At 42.4% G+C, this 24,816-nt stretch overlaps 1 protein-coding gene across 3 annotated transcripts in view; it reads left to right on the forward strand.

Moving 5' to 3' along the window:
- The window catches only part of LOC119971343 (nuclear factor of activated T-cells, cytoplasmic 3-like), a 199,503-nt gene that overhangs the window by 116,202 nt on the left and 58,485 nt on the right, over positions 1-24,816 (forward strand). For all 3 annotated transcript variants that reach the window (XM_038806755.1, XM_038806757.1, XM_038806756.1), the window contains one exon: positions 8,797-9,555. In XM_038806755.1, coding sequence (XP_038662683.1) covers positions 8,797-9,555 — 759 coding nt within the window. The remainder of the gene's footprint in view (positions 1-8,796; positions 9,556-24,816) is intronic.

Consider the following 24,816-nt stretch of genomic DNA (forward strand, 5'->3'; position numbering starts at 1 on the left):
GTAGTGATTTGATATAGATGTGGGCTAAACTAATAATTTTAGGGCTTGTCGCCTTTAACTACTTGTTTACTATCAAACAATCTTTATTTTTGGCAGCACAGTGGCGGAGTCGTTAGCACTGCTGCCTCACGGCACCGAGGACCTGGGCATGTGCAAGTTGGATAAATAATAGTGCAGCAAGTTTTCTTAGATGTTTAAAAGTCCAGCTGACCACATTGTATCTTGCCTTCTCATGCACAATTCTGTTATAAAAGAATTGGTGTTATGGGTTAAATATATACAGGGAGGGGAGGAGGGAGATAAAAATGGTTGTACCTAACAGTTAAATGGCCATCACTAGCTTTTATTTTTACTTTTGATGTTGTGGTTTAGTTTTTCTCCATTTTATCAAATCTGAGCAATTAAAAAGTATTTCCCATTTAGTGGTAGGCTAGATTTTGAGGGTCTAGCTGAACTGTTCTTTTAAATCAGTATCTTATTCTCACCTTTATTGGTGGTGCAGTTGGAAGATAAAGTGACTGGAAGATCCTATATTTTTCTTGTCAAATTTTCCCTTAGGCATCCGAGCATTAATTATTTGCTCGTGTTTAGACATTTGACAAGGTATAGAGGAGTGGCAGGCAAATATTATTCATGAAGAAATTGTAATAGGAAATGTCAGTAGGCCTTTGACCAGTGGGTAGGCCGGGAACCTCAGTGCCAAGCCAGATTTTACAATAGGAGGCAATGGCTTGGTGGTATTGTCATTGGACCAGTAATCCAGAGACCCAGGGTAATGCTCTGAGGACCTGGAATTAAATCCCACCATGACAGATGGTCAAATTTGAATTCAATAAAAAATCTGGAATTAAAAGTCTAATGATGACCATGAAACCATTCTCTATTGTCGTAAAAACCCATCTGGTTCACTACCATCCTTTTGGGAAGGAAATCTGCCGTCCTTACCTGGTCTGACCTACACGTGACTCCAGATCGACAGCAATATGGTTGATTCTTAAATGCTCTCTGAAATGGCTGAGCAAGCCACTTAATTCAAGGGCCTTTAGGGACGGGCAACAAATGCTGGTCCAGCCAGCGATACCAATATCCCATGAACAAATTTTTAAAAATGGATAGGGAACAGAAGCAATCATACTGACCAGTTATCAATTTTCCTCTACCATCATGCAAAAACATTGAATCCATTACCACTCCCACGATTGTTCCTGCTGAAATTAACTAACTTGGTAGATACTAAGGTTCAAACTCAATAAATATAGTTCCTTGATCAGTGTCACTTACGATAAACTCAGTGTCATTCTGAGAGCTCTTTTCAATTTGTGAAAAGTTGCATGCCACAATGAATATCCTTCTAAAAATGTTTTACACACTGATACCTCACGGCGCCGAAGACCTGGGTTTGATCCCGGCCCTGGGTCACTCTCCGTGGAGTTTGCACATTCTCTCCATATCTGCGTGGGTCTCTCCCCCACAACCCAATATGGGCAGGGTAGGTTGATTGGCCACAGTAAATTGCCCCTTAATTGGGGAAAAAAAGAATTGGGTGTACTAAATTTATATTTAAAAAAATTTCTTCCCAAAACTCTGGTATTGACATTTTCATGTCGCACAGCAAAACCTAAAGAGATATAAAGTTAATTGGGAAGGTTCCCCTGTGGGGAAAGAAAGAAATCAAAATGTATCAAATAAAAAAAAAGGTTGGATTTTGTAACAGTTTCAGCTTTGCTCTTCTAGCGTGAATATCAGAGCTCCTTGATTATATTGCCTTATCAGAAGCACAAGGGGACTTAGGAGTCCTAGTTGAAGATTCTCAAGATTAACGTGCAGGTTCAGTTGGCAGTTAAGAATCAAATGCAATGTTAGCATTCATGTCGAGTGGGCTAGAATACAAGAGCAGTGATGTACTTCTGAGGTTGTATAAGGCTCTGGTCAGGTCGGGACAGGACAGGATCTGGTCAGACCCCATTTGGAGTATTGTGAGCCGTTTTGGGCCCCTTATCCAAGGAAGGATGTGCTGGCCTTGGAAAGGGTCCAGAGGAGGTTCACAAGAATTATCCCTGAAATGAACTTGCCATAAATGGAGCAGTTGAGGGCCTATACTCGTGGAGCATAGAAGGATGAGGGGGGGATCTTATTGAAACTTACAGGATACTAACAGGCCTAGATAGAGTGGGCGTGGAGAGGATGTTTCCACTGGTAGGAAAAACCAGAACCTGAGGGCACAGCCTCAGACTGAAGGGACGATCCTTTAAAACTGGTCTGATGAGGAATTCTTTCAGCCAGAGGGTGGTGAATCTATGGAACTCTTTGCCACAGAAGCCTGTGGAAGCCAAATCACCGAGTCTTTAAGACAGAGCTAGATAGTTCTTGATTAATAAGGGGATCAGGGACAATGGGGAGAAGGCAGGAGAATTTGGATGAGAAACATATCAGCCATGATTGAATGGCGGGACAGACTTTTAAAAAAAAAATGTAAAGTACCCAATTAATTTTTTCCAATTAAGGGACAATCCACCTCTCTGCACATCTTTGGGTTGTGGGGGCGAAACCCATGCAAACGTGGGGAGAATGTGCAAACTCCACTCGGACAGTTAGCCAGAACCGGGATCGAACCTGGGACCGTGGCGCCGTGAGGCAGCAGAGCTAACCACTGCACCACCATGCTGCCCTGATTGGCGGAATGGATTTGATGGGCCAAATAGCCGAATTCTGCTCCTATGTCTCACGGTCATATTGCTGTTTTCCGACCTTTTGCTATTCTCAATGGACAACATAACTTCTGAATAGTAAGATAAGATTATTAGTATTAAACTTATCGCAATTTGAGCAAGGTTGAAATATTGAAAAATGTAAGTAATTGGAGGGGGTGCAGATTAGCCCAGTGAACTAATATCGCAGAGGATAGGGTGGGAGGAGTGTTGCGATGATATTGCATCTGGGAAGTAGGGTGTCTAGTAATGAAGAAGCCTGGACTTTGGTGTCGGGCCCTGGAGGAGTTCCCCTGTTTTAGTCCAAGGAATGAGTAAAGATGCCATTGAGACCATATGTAAGTTATGGGGCTAAAATTTAAATTTATACTGAGGCTCCAGCAGGAGCCTCTCACCTTCTACTTGAACCAGCAACAGAAGCAGGGAAATAGCAGCAAATGGAGAACTCAATTTTAGCTGTACTCCTATCCGGCCAAGAGCTGCGAATTTAAATCCCCTGTTATGTCTGTTTGTTTGTGTAATGTTTAGCTATAGTGCTGCCATAGAGCTGTAAAATAATGAAATATTATATCAAAGTTGAGTGCTCGTAACACAGCCTACTTGATATGTTTCCTGTTTTCATTGCATGAAATGTTCAGTGGACCAATGATGGATCAGGACAGGTGTTGGCAGGAAGTGGCTTGTTGTACTGCTAAGCAGCAACCAGTTATTATCTGTAAACCACGGTCGTCTGCTAAACTGGCAGAAGCTGAGGCTTGAACTTGTCACAAATTGTTTGTCGCTAACAACAGTACACGTGTGGGCGTATGGCACCCAAAGCATTGGGAAAGCAGTGTGAAATGTGTAGGCTTGAGCTGTCATCTGAGCATTTGAAGCAAAGCAACCAATCTTTTTGGTTACTTGTCTCAAATCATCGGTTTTAAGAATTGGTTTATTTTAGAAACTGGTTAAAATTGATACGACAAAATTAGTGTCCTCTTTCATACTGAAGGGATATATCCAAGGATTTTATGGGAAGCAAGAGATGAAATTGCAGAGCTGTTGGCAATGATCTTTTCGTCCTCACTGTCATCAGGGGTGGTACCAGGGAATTGGAGAGTGGTAAATGTCGTGCCCCTGTTCAAAAAAGGGAACAGGGATAACCCTGGGAATTACAGGCCAGTTAGCCTTTCTTCAGTGGTAGGCAAAGTAATGGAAAGGGTACTGAGGGATAGGATTTCTGACCATCTGGAAAGACACTGCTTGATTAGGGATAGTCAGCACGGATTTGTGAGGGGTAGGTCTTGCCTCACAAATCTTATTGAATTCTTTGAGGAGGTGACCAAGCATGTGGATGAAGGTAAAGCAGTGGATGGGGTGTACATGGATTTTAGTAAGGCAATTGATCAGGTTCCCCATTGTAGGCTTATGCAGAAAGTAAGGAGGCAGGGGATAGTGGGAAATCTGGCCAGTTGGATAACGAACTGGCTAACCGATAGAAGTCAGAGAGTGGTGGTGGATGGCAAATATTCAGCTTGGAGCCCAGTTACCAGTGGCGTACCGCAGGGATCAGTTCTGGGTCCTCTGCTGTTTGTGATTTTCATTAACGACTTGGATGAGGGAGTTGAAGGGTGGGTCAGTAAATTTTCAGACGATACGAAGATTTGTGGTGTTGTGGATAGTGAGGAAGGCTGTTATCGGCTGCAAAGAGACATAGATCGGATGTAGAGCTAGGCTGAGAAGTGGCAGATGGAGTTTAACACTTAAAAGAGCGAGGTTGTCCATTTTGGAAGGGCAAATATGAATGCGGAATACAGGGTTAACGGTAGAGTTCTTGGCAATGTGGAGGAGCAGAGAGATCTTGGGGTCTATGTTCATAGATCTTTGAAAGTTGCCACTCAAGTGGATAGAGCTGTGAAGAAGGCCTATGGTGTGCTAGCGTTCATTAGCAGAGGGATTGAATTTATGAGCCGTGAGGTGATGATGCAGCTGTACAAAACCTTGGTAAGGCCACATTTGGAGTAGTGTGTACAGTTCTGGTCATCCCATTTTAGGAAGGATGTGGAAACTTCGGAAAAGGTGCAAAGGAGATTTACCAGGATGTTGCCTGGAATGGAGTGTAGGTCTTACGAGGAAAGGTTGAGGGTGCTAGGCCTTTTCTCATTAGAACGGAGAAGGATGAGGGGCGACTTGATAGAGGTTGATAAGATGATCAGGTGAATAGATAGCGTAGACAGTTGGAGACTTTTTCCCCGGGTGGAACAAACCATTACAAGGGGACATAGATTTAAGATGAATGGTGGAAGATATAGAGGGGATGTCAGAGGTAGGTTCTTTACCCAGAGAGTAGCGGGGGCATGGAATGCACTGCCTGTGGAAGTAGTTGAGTCGGAAACGTTAGGGATCTTCAAGCGGCTATTGGATAGGTACATGGATTATGGTAGAATGATGGGGTGTAGATTAATTTGTTCTTAATCTAGGACAAAAGTTCGGCACAACATCGTGCGCTGAATTCCCAATGGAGAATTTCACTTGTGCTTTTAAAAATCGTGAAACCGAAGTTCTGGCTGCTGAGGGAGAGGGGATACGGAAAGTGCCCAACATCGCCATAGTTTGTTGGCAGTGGTGTCGCTGGCCGGGAGGCTTCTGCCAGGTCTGGGGGAGTAGCAGTGGGGTGGCCAGGAGGTGGGCTTAGAGGTCGGGGTGGATGGGCACAGAGCACCATTGCAGAGGCCGGCCGGACAGCCATGCAGCTGCGCATGCGGCTGACTGCCCACTGTGAATTTCGGATCACATGTCGTACAGTGTTCCCCCAGGACATTCCCCTAGGTACCCTTTGGCCCCAGCTGACCCGTCAGTGGAATGGCCATGCTCCTGCTCAACCAATGCCACCTTGTTGGCTGGGATGACTGTGTGCGCGGATTGTAATGTGTATATGCAGCTGCAGCTCGACAGCTTCAGAGTGTCAATCACGGAGCCAGCGAATCCTGCATTGTTTTTCATTGAAATCGATTGTGTTCCACATGGCACCGATGCTAGCCCCTCTACAGTTGCTAAATTGGTACAGGTTCGGCACCCGTTTTACTGTTGTGAAGGTTTGTGTTGCAGTGGTTAACACTGCTGCCTACAGCGCTGAGGACCCATGTTCGATCCCGACCCCGGTCGCTGTCTGTGTGGAGTTTGCACATTTTTTCTGTTTGTGTGGGTCTCACCCCCACAATCCAAAGATGTAAAAGTTAGGTGATTGGCCACACTAAAATTATCCCTTAATTGGAAAAGAAAAAATAATTGGGTACTCTAAATTTTTTTTTTTTAAAACGCAAAAAAAAAAGTGCAAGTCGACCAATCCTGCTCCAGCATCAACACTAAGGGTTGGATTCTCAGATTTTGAGTCTATGTTCCCACGCTGGTGTGGGAACAGTGGCATTTTACAAGCTAAACTACGGAGCAAAACGGCCACCGATCCTCCGTTTGGCTGTGGGATGGCAGCCGAGCAGCGTAGAGCACCCGGCTCTAGCTGCCGATGCACCCGGAGAATTGTTGGGTCTGTGGGTGTACACCGGCAGCCTGCAGTGGCCGTGCCATGCAACATGGCGGTGGCTGCTCGCGGACCCGGCCTATGAAATAGTGCCACCACTTTGGCCGGCTCGCAAGCCCCAAACCATACCCCAATAGTGCCCCTAGCCCCTGACAAAGTCGGCCCTCCCCTGACTGTGGCGGCGCTGGATGGAGTCCGCAACTGCCACGCCAAGTTCTCAATGGATGCTACCACATGTGAACGATACCGTCGGGAACTCAGCCGGTCAGGGGCGGAGCATTGGGGGGTGGCCTTCAGGCAACATCTTGAGGCCGTCAATGTGGCGCGTGGTGTACTCTGCGGGTACGCCGTTTTGGAGGGGCGGAGCATGGCGAAAGTGTTTTGATACCCAAATTTTGGAAACCTGTAAAATAGCTTGTTTTATGGTATTTTACCATCTTACAAAAGTATAACAGCTACTGTATTGTCTTTCTTGAGTACTTGGCATATATGTAATCAAAGGATTAGAGTTGGTAGCCAGGAGAGTAATTTACAAATCTTTTTGACAGGAGGTTTAAAACAAAGACAAATAATTTAGTTTGAAATATGCAGTTTATGGATGCAAGAGACCAAGGTTTGCCAGATGATTTTCCAAGTGCATGACTGGATGAGAATTGGACCATGTACCGACTTACTTTGAAATGATAGGAATAGAGACCGATTTTCCTTCCTTGTGCACAGTTGGTGTTGTGCATAATATGTTGCAACCTTCCTGTCATTATAACAAAATATATCCTCCAATCAAATGAGCAATGCCATGGAAGATCCATTGGTGTGCTTTTCAAAAAAATAGGAAATGATAATTGTGAACTTCTATTTACATTTCAGTGAAACAGGAAACACGTTTGTTTATAAAAGACTTATATTCAACTCTAAATGTAGATTCTTAAATGTGAACAAGGTCCTTCATTTTAAAATCTCAAAACAGTTAAACTTCTAGTGAATTTGAAATTGAAACTGTTAAATAGAGCAGTAGAAGTGGTATAAGTGATTGTACTTGGTCTTCAAAGTTGAGTGGAGATGTTGAAAGTAGCTGTTAACATTTGTCACAAACTATTCCATATCTTTAAATGGAGACAAAACTACCCATGTTCCAAGTTTTGTGATGCATCTGGCTGCACTGCAAAATCTTGACTTTATTCAGAATTTTTCGAACTGACTATAGCTATTTTATTCCTTTACCAATGGATTAATTCCACTCAAAAAAGATTAGTCAAAGAACCATGATTATGGAATGATTTTAACATACATCTTTAAAAACTCATCAATAAGCCCAACTATAAGCAGCTTTAGATGCAACCTTTCATCCCCTTGAATCTTCCATGTGTACTTGGCAGTTTGCAGTTCTGTCATGGGGATATGTAAACAATAGTCTTAAAAAAAAAAGATAGATAAGTGCATTTTTAAAAATGTCTTAACATTGTTAATTTTTTTACCTGGTTTTCTTACAGATTGTAAATATATGTGTGTTATGCAATTAGATGGGAATTGCTTGGAATTGTGTGGTCCCAGATTAAGATTATATTCATAAATTGTGTGACTGAGTTGGTGTGAAAAGCAGGTGCATTCTGCTGCAGTGTGCATGTATTAAGCAGATGTCTTCTTATGGAGTGAGCACTACTGCTGAGCTACACTTTTGATTAGACTGCAGGAGCCAAACAGTAATTGTAGTAAATGTAATTTCAGACTTTTACATCTGTTTCCGAAGGAGGAAAAGTATCCCCCTAAAGTTCTACTTAAGTAGTGTAGGTTATATTATTATGCTCAGAATGTTAAGATTTCACCATTGATGACTTGGTGGGTAAAAGTTCTACCCTTGTATGATCCAGCGCTACAGATCAAAAGATTTAGCCCCAGGTTTGTGCTGAGTTCCCTGATCAGAATAAAAGAGTGTTTGCCTTAGTGGTGCTGGGCTAAGGAAGAGAAAAATCAGACGGGAATAAAGAATTCTCATGGTCTACGACCGCTTATACTAAATGGCCAATTGGATTTGGTTCTCGGGACTGCCAGAGTCAGAAAAAATGATTGTCTTTATACAGCACATGATGACATTTTTCACATCCAAGAATTCATCTTTTGAAGTGATGTTGCCTCAGTCAATGTGGCAGTCATACTGTAAGTAGCTAGATTCCGAAATAAGAGTGAAATTAATGCTAATTGTTCTGTTAGTTTGTTGTTTCAGAGGAGAAATATTTGCTCCTCATAGAATAGTGTCATGTGATCATCTTGTCCTTGTGAACCACCAGAGTAGTCAGATAGGGCCTCTGACTATCTATAATTGCACATTTGGAAATGCATTTCTCATTTCAGTATTGCACTGAAGCATCAGATTATGTATTCTAATCCAGCAATAAAGTTTGAGCCCACAACCTTTTTTGAGTTTGGCATTCGCCAACTCAGATGAGTTGAACATTCGGCAACCTGACACCATGGTATCAGCAAAAAAGGTATGAAAGTGGATGCATTGATGTATTAATGGTATATATTATTCACTCCATCTGGACTTATTCTGTCTTTTCTTTTTCTTCACAGTTTTAATCAAACGGGAGCTCACAGACGAGTTAGAATTGCCCACCATTCCAGCCCTTCCAATGTCTGTTGCACACACTGCAACATCTGGTCTACATCAAGTTGGATCTCAGCTGCCTTCCACAGATACGGGCCACCATCATGAAAATTTGGCATCTGCTTCACAGAGGAACCTCGGCCCTCCAATGCAGCAAACGTATGCACCAATGATTTCTCCATCAGTAGCGTGTATGTCACACCTATCCGGAAGAAGCATTAGCCCAGGTTCAGAATGTCCCATTATACCTTCCATGAGTTGCCAGTCCTTCCCAACACCAGCTCCACCTATCAGGCCTTCTTATCAGCCTATGCAATCTAACATGATGTACAATGGGCAGGCAGGTCTTCCCATGAACTCTGTTTCTAGCCAGAGATATGATAAATTATCCTATCAGCCTGATGTAGCTGGTCCACTTCAAATCAACCTTGGATGTCAGCAAATGCAGCAAATGTACTGTTCTCCGAATTCAGGTCCAGCTTCACCATCTCCAACAGCAGCTCACCCTTTGGGACATTCTCCACACTCTGGACAAAACTCACCACAGCTACATAGTACGAGTTTAGGAGGTCTGTCAGCACCTCCTCCATTGACGCATCACAATGTGTGTGATCCATTGCCATTTCCAACACCAGAAAGAGCATCAATGAATATTAAACAAGAACCAGAGGATAGTGAGTTGCCTTTTCAGGCTATTGGTCTGCAGGATATCACACTTGATGATGGTAAGTAATTCAAGTAACTTTTAATTTTATCGTTGAAAAGGATATTATCAAAGGATTAATACCTAAATTTAGGAAACGTATATGAAAAAAATGAAAAATAAGATAGTGATTTTTCTGAACAGCTACTAATGCATAACTTCTTGAAATTGTACTCTTTGGTTAAGTGCAATTCTAGAAATGTTAACTGTTGACAGAAACACAGATGTTATCTTTTATCATGATTTTTTTCGTCCCCACCTACGCAAACCAAACACATCCTTTTAATTAGCTACCAAGTTGAAATGCCTATTTTAAATATTTTGTATCTGTTATGTTGACTAGGAAGATGGTAAATTTTTCACTAAAGATGAAATCCTCGGAACATCAGGATCATGTGTCATCAAGAGCGAGGTTATTGGTCAAGAAAAACATTACTAATGTAATAATAAAAAACAAAATGCTGGAAATATTCAGCAGCTCAGACAGCATCTGTGGAGAGTGAAATAGCATTAATCTTTCAACTTGATGATCTTTCATCAGCTTTGAAACATGTTGGAGAACGGTTTTAAGCATGCCCAGAGACAGAAAAAAGTGGGAGGGGAGGAAAGAAGAAATAGAAAGATCTGAGATAGGATGGAAGGCATGAGGGCTTAAATTACAAAAGGGATGATGGTGCAAGGCAATAGCAGGTGGTAATGAGATAAATGAAGAAAAAATACTTGGGTAGAGAGGAGATGTAGATGATAAAACCAAAGCCGTTGCCAGCACTTGCTGAAGAAAATGGGAACTGCGGATTTAAAAAAAAAAAAAATTCCTGGGAATTGGGCGTCATTTGTTAGGCCAACATTTATTGCCCTTTCCAAGTTGCCCTTTAGAAGGTGGTGGTGGGTTTCCTTCTAAACCGCTGCAGTCCACGACGTGCAGCTCACCCACTGTGCTATTAGGGAGGGAGGGAGTTCCAGGATGTTGCCCTAGCGACAGTGAAGTAATGGTGATATATTTCCAAGTCAGAGTAATGCGTGACTTGTGGGGAGACCTCTAGGTGGTGATGTTCCCAGGTATCTGCTGCTCTTGTCCTTCTAGATGGTAATGGCCATGGGTTTGGAAGGTGCTGCCTAAGGAACCTTTGCTGATTGTCATTAGTAATTGTTTACACTTTATGATGAATCACAGAATTGCCAAATTGGAACAAGAGTTGCTTTTTAAAGGAACCATATAGAATTAGTCGATTCCCGGCTGGGTCACTGTCTGTGCGGAGTCTGCACGTCCTCCCAGTGTGTGCGTGGGTTTCCTCCGGGTGCTCCGGTTTCCTCCCACAGTCCAAAGATGTGCGGGTTAGGTGGATTGGCCATGCTAAATTGCCCGTAGTGTCCTAAAAAGTAAGGTTAAGGGGGGGGTTGTTGGGTTACGGGTATAGGGTGGATACGTGGGTTTGAGTAGGGTGATCATTGCTCGGCACAACATCGAGGGCCGAAGGGCCTGTTCTGTGCTGTACTGTTCTATTCTATAAACATATGCATTGGTTTTGATTATTTTTGAGCAAGGTTTGCGAGAAAGATATTCTGGTGGTGTATGTAGTAATATAGAAAGCCAGTTGGTGAAGGATATTACTGGAGCCAATCTTTATACCCTTTTATAAGCATATATTTACAGTTACAGGATGCAAACAAGTTCTTAAACTAGCAGCCACAGATTAGGTCAGTGTCCATTTATCAGAGCACAAGTGGATCCCTGGCTAACGCCTCCTACCTGCCCACATCGAAACACAATTTGATATATAATTAACTGTTCTTCACTGAGGGTTTTACTGGTTTGCAGTTTTTTTTTGGTCAACATTTCTCCATAATGTTTCATGGGGGAGGAGATGATTAGAGCAATTTGTTACTCATTTTCCTGCAGCTCAAGCTGAGGTGAAACATATACAATGCAATAAATAATGTCTCCTTTCTTTCTATGAACTATAACAGAGTCTGATCCTTCAATACCTTGTACTGCAGACTTAAAACGGATTTGATTTCTCCATTGTTTAATGCTAGTGTATATTGGTCTTATCCTGATTTGTTGGACAATGGGCAGTTCCAAATAGTACACAAATTCTGGCAAACGAGTCAGAAATTTAGAAAGGTGAAAAATAAACTAAGAAAACTCATATCCAAAGTTGTTACAGATTGTAGTCATCAACCATGTTGCATTTCCACAAAACGTCAGGAATAATTTCTACTTCTATGATAGCTACTTGGTAAAGAAAATTCATGAGTTATAATGTATCTCTAATTGAAGTTGCAATAACATTACAAATAATGTCAACACTATAAAGACTTCAAGGGGTAATTTTAAGACAAGCATATATTTAGCACCTTCACATTCCTTGTTCCATAAAAATAAGAAATTGTTATGATTAGAGTAAGCTATTGGTGTTATTTAAAAAAAAACATTTTAAGTACCCAATTCTTTTTTCCCCCAATTAAGGAGAAATTTAGCGTGGCTAATCCACCTACCCTGCACATCCTTGGGTTGCTGGGGTGAGACCCACGCAGACATGGGGAGAATGTGCAAACTCCATACGGAGAGTGACCCGGGGCCGGGATCTAACCCGGGTCCTCAGTACCGTGAAGTAGCAGTGCTAACCACTGCGCTTCCCCTTTTGGTTGTGATACAAATTCAAAGGAGTTAGGACCACCCGAGGAAGGCACTGAATTCCATACATTTTGTTGGCACTTTAGAAACCCCTGAAGTAAGGGCAGCATGGTGGTGTAGTGGTTAGCACTGCTGCTTAACGGCACTGAGGATCCCGGCCCCGGGTCACTCAGTGTGAAGCTTTCACATTCTCCCCGTGACTGCGTGGGTCTCACCCCCACAACCCCAAATAATGTGCAGGGTAGGTGAATTGGCCAGGCTAAATGCCCCTTAATTGGAAACAAAAATTGGATACACCACATTTATTCAAAAGAAAGAAACCGCATTCAAACTAATGACAGAATATTCTTGGCGAGCAGTAAAATTGCGGAAAAATTAAGCTTGCTCGTTATTGGAATTTAGGATTGCTCTTAATCCTTTAATGACTGTGGTACATTTCTCGACCAAAAACATGAATTTAAAATATTTTTTATTCCACAAATCTAACAATATTCTTTTTTTTTTGCTTTGTAATATTTATCAATGGAAATGGTTTGTCTGAAAACTGAGAAAGATTTATATTTTGAAAAGTTGATTTTACTTTACTCAGATGCTGGCCATGTCCCTTTAAGGCCTATTCCTAGTTGCTCTGAGAAGGTGGTGGTTGGCCGCCTTGAATTTTGGGAGTTCCTGTGATGTTGGTGCTTCGACAGCGGTAGTAGCTAGGATATTTCAGGCCAGTGATAATCAAGGAAAAAAAATCAAGGAAAGTGATATGTCAAGTTTGGCGTTTGATTTTGAAGGGAACTTGTAGAGGTGAGGATATTCCCACAACTTTGCTACGTTTGCTGCTCTTGGTTGCAGTGGAAGGAGGTGTTGTCAAAGTAACCTTGTAGTGCATCTTGCTCATCATACTTACTGGAACCACAGTGTAGAAAGGGTAGATATTTAATCCAGTGTCATAGATGTGAGTGAAATGAATAGTTCTGTCCTGGTGATGTTGAGCTGCTTGTTGTGAAAGTGTTCGGTTTTCCAACATTCCTGACATGAGCCTTATAAATGGTAAAAAGCCTTTGGATGGAACCCGCATGATATTGGTCCACTGATGATGAAGGAAAAGTGATATAGCTCCAACTCAGAACTGTGTGTGACATGGAGCTGGTGTTGTTTCTGTAAATTGCTGCTCTTTTCCTTCTTGGCGTAGAGGTCACAGAGGAGGGAAAGTATTATTAAAGTAACCTTACTGCAGTGCATCCTGTAGTTCATACATACTATTGTCACAGTGCCAAAGTGGTAGAGGAGAGTCATAAAAATAGACATAGAATTTACAGTGCAGAAGGAGGCCATCCGGCCCTTGGAAGAGCACTCCACTCAAGCCTACAGATCCGCCCCATGCCCGTAACACAGCAGCCCCACCCAACCTCATTTTAGCATGGCCAATCCTGGTTAATCCTAACCTGCACGTTTTTGGGCAGTGGGAGGAAACTGGAGCTCCTGGAAGAAACCCACGCAGACACAGGGAGAACGTGCAGACTCTGCACAGACAATGGCCCAAGCGGGGAGTCAAACATGGGACCCTGGAGCTATGAAATAACAGTGCTAAGCTAACCACCAACTACCCTGTCATCCAGTCTAGTGGCAATGGCATTGATCAAGAAAACCGCTGTGCGCAGTGCTGATGAAGGGTCAAAATTCTCTTTTCTTTACAAATTCTGCCTGACGTTTTCTATTTTTTCTCAACCTGCTTGGTGTTGAGCTTCTTAAATGTTACAGCTCCACCCTTCAATGCATGTAGTGAATGTTCAATAACACTCTGACTTGAGCTTTCTAAAGGAGAAACTTTGAGGATCCAGGATGTGAGCCACTTATTGAAGTCCCCAGGCTCTGCGCTATTTAATGATGACCCCCAAGATGTTGCTGGCTAAAGAAATAGTAATTGAAGGTCAAAGGACATGACAGGGGTTTCTCTTGACTAACAGATTCATGATCTGACACTAGAGTGCCATAAACCTTCTGTGCTACTTTTCCAAGTTTTGCTGCAGGCAGTTGAACAGTGTGGAATCCATGCTGAAGATCCCTGCTCCTTGGCTTGCGATAGAAGAAAGGTAATTGAAGAAGCAGTTACAGATTGTTGGGTTGAGGTGAAACCACTGCAGTGACATCCTTGGCATTCATTGGCCTCTGACAACTGCAACTGTCTTATTCTGTATAACATGACTTCAGCCATTGGATGGTTAGGATCCTCAGTTACTTGTGTTTTGCTTGAGCTCCTTGGTGCCATACCGAGTCAAATACCGCTCAGATGTTGAGATTTTTCTCTGAACAGTTGATTAAATGGATTTACTTCACTTGAAATGAGATATTAAATATTTTATGAGCCAGGAAAGACCAATACTTCAAACTCCAGATTCCTTTGCGTGTATTTAATAAATTGTGAAAGCTTTACACTGGAAGGGGGAACCTTTGTAACTGGGTTAATTATTTTTGGCCTGTCTTGCTTTGGTGCCTCACTCAAAACAAAAATTTCAGCCTAATGACTGTACTCTGTCTCATTCAAGTTTTACTTAAGTTTACAATCACATCCACTTAAGCCACTTTGGTTTTGTAAAATTGCATTAATCTACAGATGCCATTTTGGAAACTTCAGAGTTTCAGAATGGTTAATGTGCCTTTGGATCACCTCCATGCAATAGTTTTGTTCAGAGACACTATTTAAAACAAAAACAAATCTACTTGGAAGCTCAAATCTCAGTGCCGGCGGTTGTTGTAAATATTCAAATATTGAGCTGTGTCATTGTGATGTAAACATTTAAAGCCCTTCTTCACTACTGGCCTCAAGGCCAACTTCCATGTTTTTAAAATAATACAGCAGCACGGTAGCACAGTGGGTAGCACATTTGCTTCAAAGATCCAGGGTCCCAGGTTCAATTCCCGGCTTGGGTCACTATCTGTGTGGAGTCTGCATGTTCTCCCTGTGTCTGCGTGGGTTTCCTCCGGGTGTTCTAGTTTCCTCCCACAGTCCAAAGATGTGGCGGTTAGGTGGATTGGCTATGCTAAATTGCCCTTGGTGCCCGAAAAATGTTAGGTGGGGTTACTGGGATAGGTTCGCGGTGTGGGTTTAGATAGGGTGCACTTTCCAAGGGCCGGTGAAGACTCGATAGGCTGAATGGCTTCCTTCTGCACTGTAAATTCTATGATTCTAATATATGTGTTTGGTTCCTAACACTACACTGTAAACCGAAAGGAAAGGAAATATTGGGCCAAACATTGATCTTCAGGCACTCCAGCACTCTTTCCACCCTCCGCCCCCACCCCCCAAAGCTGCTGACCCTGGACCACCAGCCCCTTCCTTCCAGTGACACCTCAGGAATCTACTCAAACTACAAAGTCCAACCATACAGAGCTATCAATCTCTCCAGTCCTTTCCTGGTACAACCAAGCCCATAACTCCCCTACTGTTATCATTCTCCAGAACCACAGAAAAATGCTGCTAAATAACCACTACCTTGGCTGCTAAATTTATACCTATAGTTCCCTGCACACTGCCTGCCAACCTTTTGTGTCACCTGGACTTTATTAAAATTAAAATAAAGATTAAATGTGTGGGTAAAGGAATCTATAATCTGATTAGCAGTTTTTCACAACTATAAATGGTTGATGCTCTAAGCACTGATGTAATAATTTCATAGTTCCTTGTTACATAGGTGGAATTTGATTTATTCAGTAATTATGAGCCCTGGTAATATATAACATATCTCACGGTATGACAGTTCTATTTTGATAAAGTTGAGTAGCCAATTATTTTTTCCAATTAAGGGGCAATTTAGCATCGCCAATCCACCTACCCTGTGCATTGTGGGGGTGAGACCCATGCAGACACGGGAAGAATGTGCAAACTCCACATGGACAGTAACCGGCGGCCGGGATTGAACCCGGGTCCTTGGCGTCGTGAGGCAGCAGTGCTAACCACTGTACCACCGTGCTGCCCCTATTTTGATAACTCAAGGTGACTATCACTATTGGAGCTTTGCAAATATGTATGAAAACAGCTGATGTATTTTTGTTACCCTGAAATTCCCTTGTTATACTGTTTTTAAAACAAAAAGTTGAAAGAAAAGTAAATATTTTCTTCCTGTTTCTTCAGACTGAGAATCAGAAATTTGTCATAGTTTCTCTCGAATTGACTGCAAGTTTACCAGCAGCTGCAGTTATTTGAATTAACTTATTTAGTAAGACATCGCAACTCCAAATTTAGTGCAAGCGGAGATCTAATAACAATTTGTATTTATATAGGATCATTAACATAATAAAATGCCCCAAGGAGCTTCTTAGGAACATTGTAAATTAAAATTTGACATTGAACCACAGAGGCGATATTACTGCAGATGACCAGATGCTGATTGAAGGTCTGCATGGCACACCTTAAAAGCTGGACAGAGGCCTAGGGTGTGAATTCCAGGTCTAGAGAGCGAATTTAGGAGAGGGGGTGACAGAGTGGTATTGTCACTGCACTAGTAAATAAGAGACCCAGAGAAATGCTCTATGGATCCAGGTATAAATCCCACCACTGCAGATGGTGAAATTTAAATTCAATAAAAATCTGGAATTAAAAGTCTAATGATGGCCATGAAACCATTGTCTTAAAAACCCATCTGGTTCACTAATGTGTGGGTTGCCCTCATCAAGGGCAATTAGGGGTGTGCAATAAATGTTGGCCCAGCCTGCGACACCATGTCCCATGAGCGAATGATAAAAAAAAAAATTCCAGAGCCTTGGAGTTTTGCCAGCTGAAGGCATGGCCACCAATGGTGGTGAGATTAAAATCAAGGGTGCTGAAGAGATTAGAAGTAGAGAAGTGTAGATACTTTGGAGGGTTGTAGGACTTGAAATTACAGAGACAGGTAGAGGCAAGGCCACGGAGGAATTAGGATGAAAATCTTAAAATAGAGATATGGCTTAACCAGAAACCAATGAGCACGGGTGAATGGGACTTGGATGAAGTTTTCAGCAGCAGATGAACTAAGGCAGGGCCTGAGTCGCGTGACATTACCCATGTGGAAATAGTCAGTACCAGTAATGATGTGAATATGTGGTTGGAATCCACCTGCAGTTGAAGGAAGTCTTTTGCTTCATTCTAGTAGGTTAAGTTTTTAAAAAAATGCTGTACAATTATAACCAGCTTTTAATGTCTCTCATTTCAAATGCAGAAATCTTAAAATAACTAATTGCCAGTTAGTGATTGATAATTAATTGCGGTTTTATGCAAATGTGCTTAGTATTTTTGAAGTTTCAGTAGTGTAGAGCACCAGCTTCCCACAGATGTTTAATTTTCATGATCATGGGCGCAGATGTCCTGATCAGCTACTCATTGATTCACAAATTGACCAAAAATATTTTGTCATATAAGCTATAAAAATTCATACCTTTGATACATTAAAATATAAAAGTTCAACTTTTAAAATTCACCTACCCCTGGCCCCATAGTCTGTGACAGCCATCTATCTCTTAAGACATTGGTTTGAGTCAACACTTTGTTAAGCACCTCATAGCTTCCAGAGGTGAATGCTGTCAGAAATTGTCTCCCAGTTGTTAGACGTATTCGATGTTGTGGTATGAAGAGGCAAAAGTTCTGCTGCTGGTTCATCAAACCACTTTTATTTGTTCCAACAGAACTCTGCACATCACCTGATCCAGAGGCCACCTGAAGCCCCTTTACATATCAGTGTCAATCATTGAACACTTAACATAAATGAGACAATCATTGAACACTTAACATAAATGAGACAACTAATTGCAATGTCTCTTAACCCATTACTTAACACCAGTTGTCAATATCAACATCCACCATTTTCATATCTCGCTTTCAGGTTGTGTCTCAGTGACCAGTTCGCCACACAGATGCTCCTTGGGTATGCAGCTGTCATCCACTTATTGAACATGGCCAAGCCAACACAGATGTTGTTGGCTTATCAATGAGTGTATGCTGATTGAATTCGAACTCTCCAGGACCTCTGAATTGGTGACCTGTCCTACCAAGAAATGCTGAGGATATGTTTGAGGCAGCAAAGTTGCAAACTATTTAGCCATTTCTCCTGCCTAGCATATGTTCTCCAGGTCTTACCGCTGTAGAGGAGTGTACTGAGGATGCAAGATTAGTAGATTTGCAGTTTGATGTTCTTTGTCAGATTGCTGTTATTCCACATTCTTACTCAGCCTGGACATAACAACTGCGATTGTGCTGATTTCAGCACTATGATGGATTGCTGGTGATTATCGAGCCTAGACACGTGAAGCTATTGACAATCTCCAACATTGCATTAGCAATGCTTGTAGATAGTAATCTGGCAACATCCTGGACCATGATATTTGTCTTCTGATGATGATCGTCAAAGCGAACTCTTACAGACGTGAGAGAAGGTCCATTTGCCAGTGCAGGTATTCCTCAGTATGGATTTTGAGTGAGAGATTGTGAGAGTAGACCAACTCTGATTATAACTTGGCACGGTTTCGTCTTGGATCTTTGGGGAGAAAAGCTGACGGCTTTCCCTCTGTCTGGTATGGATAGAGACAGACGTGAAGGCACATGACCGTAGTAAAGAAAAGAATATGCGAAAGAGTGTCGGTGCCAGAACACCAGCCTCTCGACCCCACTGTGGATCTCACAAAGTTACAATGTATCCCCCTCATACACCTCTACAGCAGTGAGACCTGGAGAACATATGCTAGGCAGGAGAAACGGCTAAATAGTTTCCAACTTTGCTGCCTCAAACATATCCTCAGCATCTCTTGGTATAAGATCATGTCTGATCTTACCCCGTCATGTTGTCATGGAAAGCAGAGATCACAATGAGCAGCTTCAGCAGATAGCCAGTTTCCTCCAGCAGCTTAAATAGACTGCCTCTACTCATGGTCAAATGTTTTAGTGAGATTAATGAAGACAATATATTGTGTCCTCCTTTGTTCACAGAATTTCTCTTGCAGCTGCTGGAATGAGAATAGCATATCAATTCTAAATTTTGCTGTTCTGAAACCACACTAGGACTTAGGATAGATCCATTCAGTCAAGATCTGTGGTCCGACAAAGGCAAATACTTGTCCCACGATGCTCAGCAGGGAAATACCTTGATGGTTGTTGCAATTGTTGTGGTCACTCTTGATGTTGTGCAGGGTCACAATCTTTGAGTCCCACAATTCCTGGGGCACTGCCTCCGCCCTCCAACAGAGACCGAGGAGCTTGTGCAGATGTTACAGGAGTGCAGGTTTCCTGTGCTTAATGAATTCAGTGAGAAGTCTTACAGCACCAGGTTAAAGTCCAACAGGTTTGCTTCGGATCACTAGCTTTCGGAGCACTGCTCCTTCCTCACGTGGTTCACCTGAGGAAGGAGCAGTGCTCCGAAAGCTAGTGATTCGAAACAAACTTGTTGGACTTTAACCTGATGTTGTAAGACTTCTTACAGTGCTCAACCCAGTCCAACTCCGGCATATCCACATTAATAAATTCAAGCAGTGTAGCATCTACATCTAGAGCTTTGCTTATGGTAAACTAGTCATTAGTTTTGGTAAACTCCACTCTGAGTTTGATTTCCAGCTCTGCCATGAAGGTAGGATGTATGGAGCTTCTTTGGTGATCTTCTCCCCAGAATACAATTTAAGGTAGTCATAGAATCATAGAATTTACAGTGCAGAAGGAGGCCATGCGGCCAATCGAGGCTGCACCGGCCCTTGGAAAGAGCACCCCACTCAAGCCCATATCTCTACCCTGTCCCCGTAACCCAGTAACCCCATCTAATCTTTTGGACTCTAAGGGGCAATTTATATCGGCCAATCTACCTAACGTGTACATCTTTGGACTGTGGGAGGAAACCGGAGCACCTGGAGGAAACCTACGCAGACACGGGGAGATTGTGCGGAATTTGCACAGTCACCCGAGGCTGGAATTGAACCCAGTACCCTGGAGCCGTGAGGCAGCAGTGCTTACCACTGCGCCACCGTGCCGCCCATAGTGTTCCAGCAAGCCCTCCAGCAGTTTGTTGCAGCCAGTGATGAACTGCAGTGGGGTCATTTTTTTTCTTTTTTGATGGACTTGTTGCCTTTTTTGATCCCTTCATACCTGCCTTGATATTCCCTGTGTTGAAGGACAACTGGATATTCATAGAATCCCTGCAGTGCAGAAGGAGGTCATTCGGCCCATTGAGTCTGCACCAACCCTCTGCAAGAGCACCCTACCTAGGCCCATACGTCCGCCCTATCCCCGTAACCCCACCTAACCTTTGGACAATAAGAGGCAATTTAGAATGGTCAATTCATCTAACCTGTATATCTTTGGACTGGCAGAGTTATAACGAGTAGCCATTGGCTGACCACCTTGCAGCCTGTTGGACTTTACATCAAACGGCTCTTCGTGCATGCGTAGTTTTCTTGATCAGATCTCTCTTATAATTAATAAGAGTGGAACACTTGGCTTCAATGACAAGTTCCATCACAGTTATATTAGCCTTGAACCAGTCAGCATTTTTTTGCTCTTTTCCATGTGTTGAGAGTGTGATATCACAGACAGTATTGTGAAGCATGTTCCATTTCGCTTTGAAGTTTGTGTGGTAGTGCTGTGAAGAGCGCTTGTTTAATCAAGTCATGGAACTGTTGGTTTCTATCTGAATAGGCAGTATGGCTGATATTGGTACAAGGATAGCATTATTGCTTTGAATGAAAAATGTCAGTGTATATCAGGGAATACATGGCGTGTGCTGAGAATGCTGTTCAGAGAGTTACGTCTGTTCATGATCTGATCCAACTGGTGCTAATGCACTGAATTTGGATGTCTCCAGGATACCTTGTAGAATGGTTTGTTCTGAAAGACTGTTAAGTACACAAAGCTCGTATAGTCTCTGTCCTTTCTCATTTATATTTCCCAGGTGGTGATGGTTGAGGAGAGCCAAGCCTCATGCTCCCCACTTGCGTTGAAATCCTCCAGTAGGTCAAAGTGTTCTGACGGGAATTCTGCTGAAAGTAATGTCAAGCTCCTCAGAACTTTTTGCCTCTGTACTGGAACACGTTGTTGGAGTATAGATACTCGTAAGGTTAACTGATCCTGTTTGACTTGAAAGGTGGATGGAGATAAAATGTTCTAAACCATTTAAGCGGGGTTCTATCATCGAGAGTAGCGAGTTTCTTGCAGCAAAGCCTAAATCCCGCTCACGCATTTCATCTGAGCACTTCCCCCTTCCAGTTGAATAAGTAATGTTTTTCTTTCAGTAATCTCAGCGAGCCTGGTCTCTTGTAGCCTGGTCTCTTGACTCTATGACGATGCTCAGTCTATCAATTGAAGCTGTCTTACGGGTATTATCGACCAGCTGCAAACCATCTGTCAAACCTGTGCAGATGGTCCTGACATTCCAGCTTGCCAATCGAAGAGTTGGCACATTCTTTCTTTTTGTTTGTTTGCCTCATGTGATGGATTATATCCACTTGTTGAGCAGAGTCTCTTAAACTCCAAGCACCCATTGAAGCTAATGGACCATGTTGGGTCAGCATATTTCGTGTCAGGGGCTGCCTGACTGGAGGTAGGCAGTGGCTGACCAGTGGGTTATGATGTTCCTTTCCACCGTCAGAGATGGCCCATAGCAGCCATTTACTACGCCAATCAAGTTGGGCTTATTTCTCATAAAATGATGTCTCCTGTATTATGTTAATGCTCTGCAGTGGAGCTGGAGTGCCCTCTCCAGGGTCTGAATCTAGACAAACATTATGCACATCCTGGGCTGGCCAAATATTAGGCTTCCCAGATGGGTTCAAAGGAATGCAAAGCACTATATTTGCCACAGGCATGATTTCAGGAGTTTCCACAAAGATTACATATTTAGACATGTCCAAAAGGTCAATGTGATGTGTCCAGTGTGTGGGTGAAGAGAGTTGACATCGGTATCACTTTTGTCTGCTAATTTGTATCATTTTCAACCTACACTGCTGGCTGGCAGCAATTTTAAAAAACAAAAGGGTGCCAAATATGTATATATATATCTCCCTGTCAGTATATATATATATATATATATAGCCTGTACATCTGCAGGTCTTCAGCTGTGTCTCCTCGTGGTGACATGTGGAAATTGGGTCCCTCACGGCCCCAGGCTAAACCATCAAAGGAACTCTGAAAAGGTTTGGCTCCTGGACATGCGGTGTACAGGCCTTTTAGCATGTGGACACACTCTGGCACTCAACCAAACTCCCAACTGAGGGCAAATAGCTGCACTGACTTGTGTATAACTTGGGAGAACTGAAAACTAAGAGGCCTGACAAAAAGAATCTAGTGAGGAACCCAAAGATGGACTGATGTGTCAATATAACACCTCCTAATGATAAGAGAAATGTTTTGTGTTATAGAAGTACAGACAAATTCCTTACAATTCTCCATATTTTATAAACTGTTCAATGAGTAAGTTCCAGAGTAAGAAAAGAAACATAGGAATTCTATGGTTCTAACTGGTCAGCATTTCTGCTTTTGATCATTTGACCCCTGCTTGAAATGCAGATCTAATAATAATAATCTTTATTATTGTCACAAGTAGGCTTACCTTAACACTGCAATGAAGTTACTGTGAAAATCCCCTAGGTGCCACACTCCGGCGTCTGTTCGGGTACACTGAGGGAGAATTCAGAATGTCCAAATTGCCTAACAGCACATCTTTCGGGACTTGTGGGAGGAAACTGGAGCACATGCAGACACTGGGATGCCAGATCTGGTCTGGTGTAATCTATGATGTCCCCTACAATCACTAACATATAGCAGATTACACCTAGGCCAATGGCAAGCAAACAACTATATGAGAGGAAGGAAGGAGGAAGATACATAAAAGAAAGTTAATCCTCATGTCTACAATGTATTAGAGTACAAAACTAATCTTTTCACAATGTATAAGCTGTAGTACGTAAATGAAAGAACATTGTCAGTCATCAATATATTTTCATAGATACCTGTTTCTTAAAGTTTTAGAATATACACTATTTTTACTCAAACTTGAGTTATAACTATCAGATGGCAAAGTCTGTAACCCATCTCTGTTTGCTGCTAGACTTAGAATGAATTTAAATTATAACTTAATAATTATGTAGCACTATATGCGTTTGATTATGTAGTCAGGTTTCACTTATATAATTTCTAATTAAATAACTGCATGCTGAGTAACAAAACGGAAATTTGCAATAAGAGTAATATGATGTAAACATAGGAAAGGTACTATTATTAATATTTTGCCTATGAGAATCATTTTTAATAAAGCATTGATCTTTTTTAATGTGGGGGCAGAATTCTCCCATCCTGGGACTAAGTTCCATGACAGACTGGGAATGTAAACTGTTTCCCGCCCCAGAGACCAATTGGGAAACATGCCAAATCTTCTTTCCCCGACCTTTTTAATTATGCAACTGGGTGCTTTGCGCCATTTTCAGAGGCAGGGCAGCATGCTGACTCAATGGCTAGCACTGCTGCCTCACAGCACCAGGGACCCGACTATGAGGAGTTTTCACATTCTCCCCGTGTCTGTGTGGGATTCCTTCAGGTGCTCTGGCTTCCTCCCACAGTCCAAATATGTACAGGTTAGGTAGATTAGTCATGCTAAATTTCCCCTTGATGTCCAATGATGTGTAGGGTAGTTTACGGGTATTGGGTGGAGGAGTGTGCCTAGGTAGAGTATCCTTTCGGTGGGTCAGTGCAGACTCGATGGGCCAAATGGCCGCCTCCTGCGCTGTAGGGATTCTATTATTGGGATTCTTAAAAAAAACTTGATTTCTTGGTCTCCCACTGAACTCTTCCTTCTTGCCTGCCATTGAATGAACCCGTTTGGGGGGGGGGGGGGGGGGGGGGGGGGGGTTGTGCGAATTCTACCATGGTTTAGGTTTTTGAACGTTTTCTTCAGTCAGAAATGAAATTAAGTGCTTCTTCGTTCAACCGAACCACTAAGCTGGAAGGAATTTGTTTCTTGTAAAATCACTTGTATAATTCCATTGTAAACAGGGGATATTTATTTCTGAATGGTCTGAACCTAATTTGCACAAATATGGCAAGCTCCTGTATTTTTACTAAAAGGGGAGGGAACATGTATGGGTATTTTTAATTCCCTTTTTTTGCACTGGGCAAAAGTAAATGATACAGTTATTATACTTTTTAGAATGTCGGGTCTTTCAACTTCCAACAGAGCCCATCCTGCTAATTTGCTTTGCTGTTGCGTGTGATACCAATTAAATGAAGATTTCAAAGTAGCGTTGCTACACGTTAAAATGGCTATTGTGCTTTAATAGACACCCCAAAATATTGTCTCTTTTTCAAATTTTTTATTCTTTAGGAATGTGAAATTGGAGCAGGAATAGGCATTTCTGCCTCTTCAACCCTTTCATTCAACTAGATCATGACTGATCTTCTAATAACAGCATTTTTCCACACTTTCTTCATATCTTTAATGACTAGAAATCCATCTGTCTTGTACATACTCAATGACTGACCCTCTGGAGTAGAGAATTCCAAAGGTTCACCACCCTCTGAGTGAAAGAATTGTTCCTCATCTCAGTCCTAAATGGTCTACCTGGTTATAGACACCCCAGCTAGGGGAAACATCCTTCCTGCATCTATCCTTCCTACTTGAGAGAATGCAGGCCCTGTCCTATATAGAGTTTAGA

The sequence above is a fragment of the Scyliorhinus canicula genome, chromosome 9 (assembly GCF_902713615.1).
Source record: "Scyliorhinus canicula chromosome 9, sScyCan1.1, whole genome shotgun sequence".
Classification (NCBI taxonomy): Eukaryota; Metazoa; Chordata; class Chondrichthyes; order Carcharhiniformes; family Scyliorhinidae; genus Scyliorhinus; species Scyliorhinus canicula.